This window comes from Molothrus aeneus, chromosome 14 (genome assembly GCF_037042795.1).
Source record: "Molothrus aeneus isolate 106 chromosome 14, BPBGC_Maene_1.0, whole genome shotgun sequence".
In the NCBI taxonomy this organism is placed as follows: domain Eukaryota; kingdom Metazoa; phylum Chordata; class Aves; order Passeriformes; family Icteridae; genus Molothrus; species Molothrus aeneus.
In genome coordinates this window covers 15,248,807-15,262,907 of record NC_089659.1, presented here as the reverse complement: position 1 = coordinate 15,262,907, position 14,101 = coordinate 15,248,807, and the positions used below count along the sequence as shown (strand labels likewise).

Below are 14,101 nucleotides of genomic sequence, written 5' to 3'. Positions count from 1 at the left end.
GAAATCGGCGCGGCTCTTCTTGGCCCCGGCGGGGTTTTTGTGGTTGCATTTCAGATGAGCACGGGGCAGATCAATGGCTGCAAGATTTTCATCTCCTACCAGACAAAGTCGAGGCTTTGAGATGGTGCTGATCTGTGAGACTGCACAGAAAGTGCCTGACCCGGGGTGGCTCTGTGAAGCTGGGGATGGAGCCTCCATCTCCAGGGCTCCCTCTCATCTCCTTTGCTCCCCTCGCTGTGATTGTGGTTCTCCAAGGGCACCACGGGCAAAAGTTCCATAGCAGGCTGTCTATTAATATTTATGCAGCAATTCAGGAGGTAATGCATTGTTAAAATACAAGTTGGAAATGCACCAAATTTAATCACTTTTAGTACTAGAAATTATCTGTTTCTACGTCAGATAGAAGGTGGGGGGGGTGGGGGCATCGTTATGATATTTTATTTTTTAACCAAGTTATTTGCCAGTTCTGACACAGCTTGAATTAGGGGCCAGAAAATGATCTTGTGCAGATAAAGTTTTTCTAAGGAATGCAAGATATCTCTGTGAAATTTGATGTGAGGAGTTAAAAAATATTTAAAGTGAGCACTCAGTGAGTCAGGAGGTGCAGGGATCAGCCGTGCCACGTCAGCCAGGCCCTGTCTTCATGTGCTGGATCTGGTGTGCACAGAGGCCACTGGGATTTGCCCTTTGCTTCCATGCAATTCCTCCTGCCTGCATGGAGAAAGAATATTTTTATCACTGATATCACTTCATTTTTGCAGCTGTCTGCTGGCATCAGGTTAGCAATATAAACTCTGTCAGAGAGCAATCTCTGCCTTCCACAGGCTGCAAAATCCACAATTATTATTTAGAGTTAACCTCCTCAGAAAGTGGTCCTTGCTGAAACTGTTCAACCCCAAAAAGAATTGTTAGTTATTGTTATCTGAGGACCTCCTACAGTCTTCCCTTGGTCAAATAAAGCTTTTTTTTGTTTTCAATAGGACTTTTTTCTGAGACCAAGCTCCGAGTTTGTATGCAAGTAAGATAAATCCAGTGAAAGTAAAACATTAATTAAAATGTATTAAAAAAATTAAAAAAAAGAAAATGTTTGAGAAGAGCATTGTGCTCAAATGGAGCACTTTTTTTTCAGGTCACTTGGCTTTCTGATGTCATTTCTGGCAGCTTCGTTAGCCTGGCTCCATCACGTTCTGCTCTGAACGATAACGTGATGGGAGATGATCAAAGTGAGAATGCAAAAGGCTCAGGACATTTAAAAAATGTTCTATTCTGGAAATTGTTCTAAAACTATAAACAGATTACATTAAAAATCTGTCTTACCCAACATGGTTGCTCATCATCCTTTTTTAGAAGGAGCTATTGAGAAGTTTGGGTAAACAGCCTTGAAGTCTTTATGATGGCAGGCTGGAAATTTCTCCGGAATTTTAGGCAACCTGAGCCTCTCTGAAATGGAATGCAACCCATTTCTGCTGCTAGGTGCCTTGTTTTAATCTTTACACTTAAAAGTGGCAAAGCATATGGGTCAGATCACCCATTCCTGCTAATGGACACAGTTCCCTTGGACTTGGGTGTCCAATTATGCCAGTTAAAGATCTGTCTGTTACTGGGCTTTATTTCCTTATTTTTCTTGTCTTCCTGATCTCTGACCCTTTATCAAAGGAATGTCGTCTATAATATGATAATAACATGAAATTCTGAGCTCTCTTTCTAAGAATATATCCCAAAGAATTGTCAGGATGCTCACCTTTATGGGAAGAGCAGCTGATGAGCAGTTTCAGCCTCACAATTGTCTTTTCCTGGCTCAGGGAGAAAGTTTGGTACCTGTTCCTGGCCTTGTGGTGGGATATTAACCATTTCTGCCTTTCCGATTGCTCTGTGGGCTGAGTGGGTAAATAAACTCATTGGCAAGTCAATAAAATGACAGGAGGCCATTTTCCCTGATTTTAGCTGCCTTGTAGTGCTTGGGAAAGTGAGAATTTTGTGGGGTTTTTTAAGGGCTCCATCCTGTGGCGCTCTCAATGAGCATGAGGATGTGGCTGAAGCAGGAGGCAGAAATCCACAGGCACTGTGACTCCCTGGGTATGGAACAGAGCCTCACGGGAGGATTTCGATCTCCAGGCAGGATTTGACTTTCTGTTTTGATTTATGGGCTGAATATAAATGTGTATTTTAAGGAGTCATTAGAGTTTGTGGTTTGAAATATGCAGGTTTGTGTAGGAAAGGGTGCTCGGGCTCCTTGCACAGCCCCACTCACTTCCTGATAGGAGAAAAAATGGCAGAGCATTGTGTGAAGGAAGAAAACTCTTCACCTCAGGGTCTTTACACCAAATAAGTGATGGGATGGTCAGGAATGGCATGATCCTTGAGAAAGCAGGGAAGGAAAATAGGGAATACCTGTGCTGTGCTTCATTGTGAAACCCCTATTCCAGGTGTATTTTTATCTAAATCAGTTTTGGTGGTGTTGATAGGGAAATGCTTGAGAAGTGTTGGGGCTTGTAGGTGCAAATAAAGAAAGGCACAGCAGGAGCATCCTAAATGTTGGGAGAGACACATCAGGACAATCCCTTGATACCCACAGAGAGAGGTTTTGGCACCTGCCAGGCTCCCCTGTCCCCATCCTGCTGCAGCTGGAGCTCCTCTCCTTGGGTGGCAGCAGCACTTGCAGCTGGTGACCCTCGTTTGGTGCCCTTTGGCTCCAGCTCTTATCATTTGGGGAAATGCTGCTCTTGTTTACAATAATGGGAATCTGGAGCAGCCCCTCTGCCATTTCTCCAGCACAAATGTTGCACTCGGGGTGATTCCCATCTCCTGCTCTGTGCAGATGGAGCCTGGGAGGCAAGGGAGGCTCCTTCCCAACATCCCCACATCCTGCTCTGCCAGCCCCAGGGGACTGAGCCACACAATTCATCTGTGAGGATGGAGGAGCTGCCCTTGGTCTTTTGTGCCCCTCTCATCTGCAGCACTTCCCAGCTCCAAACCCAGCTGTGGGTGCAGCCCCCAGTTTCTTCCCACACCTCGTGGATTGAGCCTGGAGAAAATTCTGCCTGGCCATGACAAACTGAGCATTGGCTCTGTGATTTGTGTAAGCTCGAATTTTCCACTAATTCACTTATATATCCTGGATGGAAAACACAGCCCCAGGGCTGCTATAAACCATGCTGCTGGAGCCACAAAGGGCTGTCCTGCCAGCTGGGAGTCGCTGGAGCATGAGGAGCCAGGGCAGGACCCAAACCCAGGGGATGCCCTTGTCAGAGGGGCCGTGGGGTGGGAGCAGCCCCAGCCCTTCCTGGGGTGGTTCCAGCCCTGGCTCAGCCCGGGCAGTGCAGGACAGGCAGGAGCCGGAGCTGTGTCCTGGCCACCACGCTGGCTCTGCTCGGTGCCCGCTGCCTAAAACCAGCCCCTGGTGTGGGCTGTTTGGTGGCAAACATCCTGGCTGGCTGTGCTTTGCTCTCCTGCAGCCTCCGTGCACCCCAGGGCTTTGTTTTGTGCCGTGGTGCAATTCCCCAGCATTAATTTTCTCTATAAGCCACCCATAGATAATTTGAGAGCGTTTTCTTTTGAGCACAGCGAGAGTGGCACATCGGCTGATTCCCCAAATGATTGCTTGTCTTGTGACAGAGAGCTGTTGACCTGCTCCTTTAATGTTACAAGTCTGCATCTAACTGCTCTCTTAATCCAACCTACTTCCTTCTTTTTAATGAAATTGTCCCTTTAGCCTTTTTCCTGGGCTGGCTTTTCAACACTAACATTAGAAACAGGCTGCTCAGTTCTTTCCTCTGCTAACATCTTGCCCAGAGCTAACTTGCAGCTTCACTCTGTCAGCTGTAAGATATAGATATACTGTTGTCTTAATTACTCATATTTCTCCTGCTGCTCATAATTCTGCTTGTTCCACCAAAGAGCTCTTCAGAGAGCTTTACCGCTTCCCTCTGCCTTTCTTTGGGGGTTTAAAGGTTGTCAGATATATAAACGATCCTTGTTGCAGAGCTTTGGTGGTGACAGTGTCCTTTGTGGAGAAGATTTAGGGGGATGGGAGGACTAAATACGATGGCTGCTTTTAGGCTCCATCTCTGAGGAAGGAGAGAACACACATCGTGCTACCTTGCATAACAGAGCACCAGGGAGGGTGTTTGGCAAATCCCTTCTCTAATGAACAGCCAGGCAGCTGTTTCTTCTGCAGCTTAAAGTGCAGATGCTGATTGTCAGGAGAAGGGTTTTCTTTATCCACCACTGATTATCCGTGGCTGTATCTGGCTGACTGCTATTCCTCTAAAAATGCTGTTGAAAAGGGACTGGACACTTAAAAAAAAAAATCACTGCTGTGCCATAGGGAAGCTGTAGTCCTTTGTGGTTTCTGCTCTCTCTTTTATGATTATATACTACTGTTTCTGTTATCTCTATTAATTAATCTGTTTGCCACAGCAAGTATTGCATGTTGAGTGATGTAGAGCAGACTGACAATGTGACGTCCACAGTTTTTTGGCACAGGTTGGAGCAAGTTTTGTCACCTCTAGCAAGTTAAACCTTTGGCCAAAGTCCCTCTCTCGTGGCTACTTTGGGTCCACTCTCCATTTTAGCAGCCCTCAGCTCCAAGGTAGTTGAGTGGCAGAGCAGATTTTAGTATTCAGCTGGTTGTCTCAGTTCAGCTGGCTGACAGGTTCAGGACGCAGTACTGTGAGTTTATTGTTAATTGAATAAATTAGGAGCCTGTCAAACTGCTGTGGTTGAGCCTGTTTCCCTCATACAACTTGTGCTGGTGGAGTGCCTGGAGGTGGGACTGTGCTTTCCATGAGTGGGGCTTAATCCCCTTGCTCCAGGTTTTGTTGTGGTTCTTTAATATATTAATTTATATATTTATAATTTTTTTCCAAGTAACTATCGGTGAAAATGCTGTGCAAGAAATATTTGAACATCAGAGTGGTGAGAGGTGATGACACCAAAGATAACACACAGGTTTCACCTGATCTAATAGCAGGAACAGGCAAATAAACACCAGGCTGCAGTAAGTCATGACCAAACTCTTGCAGTAGCACAGATGTGACTAAAGAATCTGTTAGAGGAAGGAAATGGAAACAGATGAGAGAAACTGCTGAGAGAAATTAGAAATAAAGAGTAATTGGGTTCTCTGTGGAGGAATAGCACGGGGAAAATAGATTTTCAAGTCAGTGCTCTGCTCTTGAAGAGCTGAAAGGGATCAGAGGAGCTGTCTGGGGCAAGTCAAGTTCCCAGCAAGGTCACAGCAGTGAGGGCTCCAGGGAAATCCTGGCAAGGTGTCTCAGTTCAGACCATTGCCTGTAGGAAACTCAGAGTCAGGGAGCACCACGTGGATAACAGAGTACAACCCCAGCCCCAGACAAGGGCACTGGTGAGGATGGCCCTGTTAAAAGCCCAGGTTCCCTCAGGTTTGCCACAGGAATGTGTTTGATGCAGAGCAAAGAGAGGCACAGGCTGGGGTGCTCAGGGTGGGAGTCCCCTGTCCATGTGCAGGGTGGGCTCTGCTGGGGCCAGGCTGCCCCAGCACCTCCTGCCTGGGCAGATCAGGGCACCAGGGGCACCAGGGCTCCTCCAGAAGGACTCTGGGGCCACCCCTGAGCCTGGCACTGCTCTGAGGGCTGCTGGAGGCTGCAGAGTGCACAAGGTGAGCTGGTGCTTGGCTCTATTGACTCAAGGTTTCCTCTTGGAATCCCAGAGCTGCCTCCTGGAGCGGCTCAGAGGGCACAGGGCTGGGTGGGTTGGTGGCCATGCAGCTGCTTTGGCTCCCTGGCCACTCTCTCCCCTGCAGAGTTGGGCAAAGGCTCTGACCTGGTGCCTCAGCTCTCCAAATATAGGGATGTTTCCCCATGAACTCCTCTCTGCAAAGCCAAGGGCTGTTAAAAGAAGAAGGTCTCGTGACTGTGTGGTACTTGGATGCCATGGCAATGTAATTAGCTGCAGAGCAATCTTACTAAAAATGTCCTTGGTGGAGGAGAGGACGGGGTGGGAGAGGATGGATGTTAAAGGGGAGGAAGTTTCCAGACCTGTGGCTTCACCACAGCTTGGCTGCTTCAGCCAAGTCCTTCAGCTCAAATGTGAATGCAGAGGTTCAGAGCACAGTGTTTACTACAGTGTCCACGTGGGAGAGAAAGCAGCACAAACTCTTGGAGGTGTTAAGGGATTATAAAACAGCTTCCCACCCCCAAGCCTTTCCAAGCCTTTGGAAAATTTTATGAAGTATCTTAGGCTAAAAACCTTTTTGAGCTGCTGGATAACTTGAAGCAAACTTCAGAAAAGTATTCCCATTACTTTTCCCCTGTTCTCCTTTTTCTCTCTTCAATGTTATCTGTGGACCCAGGAACTCCCAGGCTGCCTAATCCAGAGGAGGCAGACACGGGGTTCTGCATGGAGCTCGGTGCAGCAAAGCTGGGCTGCTGATTCCTTTATCTCTGTTACTCTGCCAAACCCTCAGAATTTGGCAACCTGGGTCTCTTTATATCCGTCAGGCCTTTTTTCCTCCCTCCCTCCCTCATGACCTCTGTGGCTGCATTTGCCAAAAGTTCCCTGTGTTAGATATGAGGCTGTGTATCAGCATCCACAGGGCAGATGCTCCCAAGCTGCTGAAGTATCAAAGAATTCCAGAATACTGGAATTGTGTGAAGCATTTGGAGTTCAACTTGAGCACTGGTGAGCTGGAAGTTACTGTAGAGAGTCATTTCACCAAGTTCTGTTCTCAGCTGTGTCCTCCAGAGAGGAAGAAACCACTTTCTATTGTTTATGATTAATCCTATTGCTCATTTATATAAGCAATAATAGATTTTATTTTTGGGCTAAATGAAGACTGACTGTAGTAATGAAAAGTAAGGTTTCACAAAGATATTTTTTAAAAATCAGGTGAGATAGTGCAGGGATGCAGTGGAGGGTGAGCTAGGATTTGGTGGCATTTTGGTGGATTTCTGTATTCAGACATTGTTCTCCTTTATTTGAATTTTCCTGTGAGTTAGGACAAGGCACAGGGAGCCGTGTTTTCCATCCTGATGAATGGAACAGAGCTCAAGGAGTTGAGCTGAGATTGGCTTCCCCTGCAAGAAAAATTTCTCCCTGTCAACCGAATTATAATTTTAAAGCATGAAAAACCTTAATCAGAACAGCAGCATTTTAACTCCTTACATTTTACAACCTGATCTTTGCAGAGCTAAAAGAATCCCTGTTCCCTGAAGTTGTTCAGAGCTTGCTCTGGGTTGTAAAATTCTGTAAGGTCACCTGGATTGCTGCACATCAGCGAGGTACCAACAGGGTGTTCTTGAGGAGACAACCAGTGCTGTGATTTAATCCAAATCTCTTTAATCACAAATAATCCACATAACTCAAATGTGCTCACCCAGGATCCAGTTTCAGAGCTGTGCTGAAGGGAGGGAAATCTTGTGTTGTCACAAGTCCTGCTGACATCAGTGGGGTTTCTCATTGATGCAGGACTTAGTGCTGGCACATGCAATTACAGCAAAATTTGGCGTTTAGCATATTTGCAATTTACTGTATTTTTAGGAAGCTCTTGTTTGGAGGTGAGTGAGTAAATGAACTCTGGGCCACATCCAGCAAAATCTCAGACTGAAGAGTTGTACCAAGTGCCAGGGAAAATCATACAATAATCTGAAATAATTTGTGGTGTGATTAAAAAAAACTGTAAAGGTTTGGTTTGTATTTTTGTCTTAGAAATGTCACTTGCTACGAATGAGAAAAGATCCTGTGCTTCCCTCCAGGCATTCTGTGTTGGGTCAGAAATGTTTCAACAACAAAACCCATAGGATTTGTCAGCAGAAATAACACCCAGATGTTATTGCAGTGTTGCTGGTTATGATTTTCATCTCCAAGATCCCAAAATCCACTCAGCTCCTGTTACTGGGATGTGCACACAGCTCTGGGGCCTTGGGGCCCTACATCCCAAAACCTGCATCCCAAAACCTGCATCCCAAAACCTGCATCCCAAACCTGCATCCCAAACCCTGCATTCCCAAACCTTCATCCCAAACCTGCACCCCAAACCCTGCATTCCCAAACCTTCATCCCAAACCCTGCATCCCAAAATCTGCATCCCAAACCTTCATCCCAAACCCTGCATTCCCAAACCTGCATCTCAAAACCTTTTCAGAGCCAGGGGAGCTGTAAACAGCTGAGCAATCCCGGTGAACAGAGCCCACACAACTGTGCAAAGTAATCCCCAAAAAAATGATGGAAAGGGCAAAAAGAAAACACCAGAATTTCCAAACCACTGAGACCTCAGCCAGGCTTCAAGATAAATACTGAAATAAATAAATAGTGCCTGATCTGGGAGGCTGAATCTGTACCCATGCCCACACTTTGTTGCTCATCCAGTGAAATAATAAATACAAGGTGAACTTTTTTCATCCTGCAAACTGTGTCACCTCTGGTGCATTTCTGACGTGACTATTTTTTTTTTCTCTGTGGCCATTTTGCAATTTTCTCTGGGTTTGTTTTGATTGTAAATAGGCACACACATTAGCTAAAGCCAGATAATTTTCTCCTGGCCAGCTTTGCCAGTAAATCACTGAGCTATGTAATTGGGTTTGTATAAAATTATGCACTGCAAACTTGGGAATAAGTAAAATAGAAACAAAAAGTTGATTTTTGTAAATAGTACCATTTTTTTACATTCAAAACTTCTGTTTGACTCCATTTTTCTATTTCCTATCATGATAATTCTTTAAATCTTGAATGAGGATCCAGCTACAGGATAAATTCAAACAGAACTGATAATAATTTCTGGTTTGGCTTGTAGGTGGAGTTGAATACAGTGGTTAACTACAAGCAATATGTTCTGAAGATGATGGTGTTCAGACAAATACCCAATTTGATTCTGATAAATTGGATGCAAGACTTTGACCAGCATGAGAAGAACAGGTGAGAACCCTTGAGACTGATGCAGAAATAATCACTATTTTGATGGTCAGGAAAAATATTGCTCCAGCAGCACAATAGATCTTCTATTAGAAACTCTAAATACTAATTACAATCTGCCTAAAGACTTATTATAAATGAAGTGGAGATGGAAACATGTTTATATTATGGGGAGGCTTATTTGCAGATAAGCAGGAAACCAGTCACACATCTTCACAAACATAATTTTAGCTGTTTTAATTAGCAGGTTTGCTTTGATTTAATTTAATTCAGCGATTCCTTCTATCTTTCCTGACACATGTGCAAATAAAATGGGCTGACCTGACTCCTGACAGGCCGTTTCCTTTTTCATTTCTGGATTTGTTGTTGTTGATTCCGGCGGTGTTTGCGGTGCAGTGATGGGGTCAGCCCTTCCTCCCAGCACGGCCACAGATGGAGGGTGGGGATGACAACTCTGCCTCTGAGGGGGCTTTTTCCCCCCCAGCACTGCTGATTCCCGAGGTGCTGGGTGTCAAAGGCCAGCAGGAGTCCCAATAACCTCCAGTTCCCAATTCTATTTAGGGTCGGAATGACAAAAAATAGAGTTTTCCTTGTGTAGCTGTGGTAAAAGTGAAGCGACGTTTTATTTGCTATAGAGCCAGAGCCTGGAAAGAAACCCCACGTGTGCATCAGCTTTGGGTGGAAAAACAAGCTTTAAAGCTGTCAGAATTCATAGATTTAATGTTTGGAGATTTGGTGGGTTTATTTAAAAGTGAAAGTTGTTATTGACAGAATAAGAACGCGTAGTCCAGGCTAAAATCACAACATTAATACACTGACAAAACCCCAATCTGTGTTGACTTTGTTGAGCTTTTTGTTGGTCTGAGGGCTTGGAAAGTATTTTTTCTTCTTTATGTCAGAAAAAACATTGTGAGTACGCCAGGTGTTGTTCTCCCCTCCCTCTGCAGTCTCACAGCTCTATGATAGGTAATTAAAATAATCACTGAAATGTTTCAAAGCTACTGCAGCCTTTACTTGACTTTTAAAATTCCTATTTGAAGAAGAATGTTAAAATTAATTTGTATCTGGCTCAGCAAAGTGCTCTTTACTTCAGCAATGGACTTTACAACATTGCCAACAAAAAGAATGGAATTAATATTATATTTGCCTTTATCTAGGGTTATTCTGTTAACTGTTTTATACTGGAAATTAATTTCAATATCACACAGATGCCTACAAGTCTTGAATGCAGCAGTTTTAGCATGCAGCCACAGCTCTCCTAGTTCATAATCGTGGTAAAAATAAGAATTCAAAAGGAACAAAGTTGCCAGGACAATTAAATGATTCTACCCCCAGATAATGGAAGGACAAAGTTATATTCTTGGACTGGAAAATCTGTAAGAGGGAAAAGTGTTATTCAAGAAGTATTGTGTGGTTATTTTGAAAAGAATGGTAATTTTACAAGTTTGTCTTTCTGCTGAGGAAAAATACTTTGGAGACGTTGGGATAGGAGCATTTTTTATATGGAAACATTCCTCTGTTTTTCTTCCCTTTCGCTATTTTTTGTATTTCAGTTCCCTGCTTCTGTAGGCCTTTGGAAGCCTTGTAATTCATCCTTTCTGGAATTCTTGGTCTATGGTACAGGATTTTATTATCAAAATGAGCTTTCTTGTAATGCATTCTTTTTGATCCTTAAAAAACCCCTAATCTTTACAAATGAGAGTTTTGTGTCCCTGTAAAGGGGATCCTTCTCCCTTCCTTCCCTGACTTGTCCCTCTTTGGGATTGGCACTTCCCTGGCAGGGCCGGAGTGGTGGCAACCTCTGCAAGCAGCAAGGACAAATTGAGGAATTTTTGGGATAAATGGAATAGGTTCAGGCTTTGAAATGACTGATTAAAAAATGGAAAAAGCCAGGTAGGATGGAAGGTTTTGTGTCTCCCTCGTTGGTGTGTGGGGAATCCTTGCCTGGTGTGGAAGTCAATATGTGAATAAAGCAAATGTTTCTATGTGTTTACCTATGGAAATATGAGAGATACAAGGGAACAGGGTGCAAACCAAAATTATCAATACTGGCAAATTCAAATAAGGACTTTTCACTATTAAATTTCAAATATACCACTATTTGTGCAAACATTTCCCATTTAGGAAAGAGAGCATAACCTGTGTTTTTGCTCCTTTGCAGACATTTTTAACTCCTTCATGAATGTTTCTAAATCCTTTTCTTCTAGCCGCACACAGGCATGGCAAACAAATTTACAAATGTGGATAAAAACACAACTTAAATTCTCATCTGCGTCCTTGTGTCAACACAACTCAATCTGACAGTGTGTTTTTGCCAGGTGGAACAAAGAGCAATAAATTAGTTCTGAACATTTATGATCTTGCATTATAAAGACTCCAACAGACTGTGTTCAAAATCAATTGTCAGAGTGATGGGGATTAATAACTCTGGTTCTGTAACCTTTTCCATATCTGCAGCCTGGCTAAGGGCACGTTTCAAGATCTGCTGCCATATTTCATTATTGCAACCTCCATTTGAAAGACCTTTTTGATGCTTAAAAAAAAGAAACAGATTAGTTTTTAGTAGGGCTGGATGAATAACTCAGAATTAATAATTCACTCAGTGAATTTTGCCTCTTATTCTGTAGGAAGAATGAAGAAAAAATAGTTGTCAAAATTTTTCTAGTGACTCATTGGGTTTTTTTATTAATCAAAAGTAGAAATCAGAATTCAGGCTGTGTTATGTATTTGTGATTGATTAGTCAGGTGGTATTGGTTTAATTCTCCAATTAGTTGAGGACAAATACTAGAATAAATTTCATGATTAAATATTTGAGGAGACAGTTTTTAAAAATCCTTTTCCACCTTCACACATGCTTAAATCAGGTTTGGAAAGAACTCCTGAAAGTAAAAATCTGAGTACACAAAAATTGTTGGAAAGGAAACATAAATAAGGCAGGAATGTGACCAAGCCAAGTTTATTACAAGACACAAATAACTTTGAGACTTCCGCAAAGTTTCCCTTCTTAGCTCCAGCACCTGTTTTGGGAGAAGAGCAATAAATATTGGGATAACTATGGGAGCAAGGTAAATGAGAGGTTTATTGAATTTCCCTGCCTCCCCAGCCCCTGTGCTGTTTTTTATGGCAGTGAAGTGTTTGATGTGGGCGAAACCCCGTGAAGAATTGGCACCTTTGGGCTCTCTCTGCCTCCCAGCTGCAATCTTCGCATCCCACCCATGTCTTCTCCTGCCTTTTCGTGCACTTTACTTTGCTCTCTTCCTAAATAGAGATAAAACAGTTAAATATTTCCCAGGCAAATGCCCACATGTGATCTCCAGGGCCGTGCATACCATCAAACTGTCATTTCCTTCGATTAACCTCCGCCTGACCTCCCTCCCCCGGGCGCTTTCCCAGCCCCTTCCTCCTCCACTGGAGCCTGGTGCTCTCTCAGGTGAGCGCCTCTGTCGCTCAGGAGCTGGACACGCTCCTGCGGAGCCCGGGGGAGATGTTGGGATGGAAAACTGGGCAGAATTTGCCCCAAGTTGCACAGCCCAGAGTTGGGTGTGTCCGGATGCGCAAAGGAAGCGCAGCTTGGGTAAGAGCAGGTGAAGAAACTTGAATTTTAAGAGTGTCTATAAAGCGTTTTATGAATATTGTGAAATATTTAAGATCATAAAAGGCTCATGAGTGAGATCTACAAGACTTTTCTGTTGTAACTCCTTCATGCTCTCAGGAAGGGCCAGTTTGTGGCCAGTTTGCCAGTTTTTGAGAATAAAATCAGGACCAGGAGAGGATCAGAGCTAATGAGTCACCTCCCTACAACACCAGAGTTTGGAAATTGCCAGGTTAATCTATTTCGTCATTCTGATACCCAACAGTCTGTGTTTCATCTCAATTTTTATCTACAGGTAGCAAGAAAATTAAAATTAGGAAGCCCAGAAGAAATTAAATATTTCAAAATTATTCATCCCTACAAAAATTTCAGTTATTCCAAACTGAGCTTTTTTTTACCTGGTGGTTTGCAAGAAATGCTGATGTTTGTGTCAGTTTGGGACAATTTTATTTTATTTTTTTTGTCCTGAAATTCCTCTAGAGAGAACTATATGGAAGTGAGATAATATGAATCCAGTCAGATCATGCTTTGGGCTGACAGCAGAGAAAGCAAAGCCTACATTGAACCCATAAGTTCTGCTTATGGAATAAAATATATTTTGGGATGATAAAAAAGGCCATGTGTGGTGAAGAATCTCTTCATCCCAAGGTAAGCTGGTACAGTGGCACAAGCTGAAACTAAGCACTTTGGTTCTAGGCTTAACTTGACTGTTAAATCTCATATTTTTTGCTGAGAGATTAAAAATGTGCCATCAGAAGCCTCAGCATCACATCAGTTCCTATGGATGAGGATGGTTTATCCCTTAAATCAGCCTATGATGTAGCAAATAGGTCAGAAAATTCCTCACCATTTCATAACCAGGCATAATTTACAGATCTTACAGGATTTTTGTAGATAGAGAACCCTGGAAATGTTTAGTTGGAAAAGACCTTTAAGACCATCAATACATCAGTGCTGAATACAACTTTGTCTTTTTTTTATTATCCCATTAACACTAAAAGAACAGAGTCTAAGTATGCAGCATTCCATGATTTCTACTCCACCCCTGAGATCATGAAACCTGTTGGAAAACAGTTTTAAAGCAAGAAAAAATTGCAATGTAAGATTCCTGTGCAAACTCTGGATCCGTTCCTTCTGCCAAGAGTTTATAATCGATTTTTTAAGGTTTTTTTTCATGCTGTCCTTTGTTTTTCCCCCCATTCCAGTGGGAAGGTTACATTTATATGCTACATTCATAAATCAGGTGGAAGCAGATATTGCAGATGTACAGTGGGGATGTTGGTGAGAATTTCCAGCATGGCATGGTTGGTGGACCAGTAACACCAAGTTCCTGCACTGGTGGGAAACTGGTGTGACTGGTCCAACTCTGCTTTAATTAATACCTAAAAAGTAAATAATTCTGTAGTTCTACAGGATTATTAAAAAAGTCACACTTTTGGAGTAAATGTGACACGTTATTGTCCATGTTAAGGTTTTTCCCAATGATTCTCCAGAAAAAACCCCGATATTTTCTGTGCAGTCCTCCCCCAAACCAATCTGCAGTGACAGGGCTGTACTCACCTGCTGGAGTGGAGAATTTAAATGGAAGAACAAAAAGAAACTGAAATTGCCTTAGGGATTGA

At 43.2% G+C, this 14,101-nt stretch overlaps 1 protein-coding gene across 7 annotated transcripts in view; it reads left to right on the top strand.

Moving 5' to 3' along the window:
• LOC136562607 (uncharacterized) overlaps positions 1-14,101 on the top strand; it is an 85,281-nt gene that overhangs the window by 16,112 nt on the left and 55,068 nt on the right. For all 7 annotated transcript variants that reach the window (XR_010784534.1, XR_010784533.1, XM_066559536.1 and 4 more), the window contains one exon: positions 8,768-8,889. Coding sequence is in view for 5 of the 7 variants with exons in the window: in XM_066559536.1 (XP_066415633.1) it covers positions 8,768-8,889 (122 nt within the window). In the remaining 2 variants the exon portion in view is untranslated. The remainder of the gene's footprint in view (positions 1-8,767; positions 8,890-14,101) is intronic.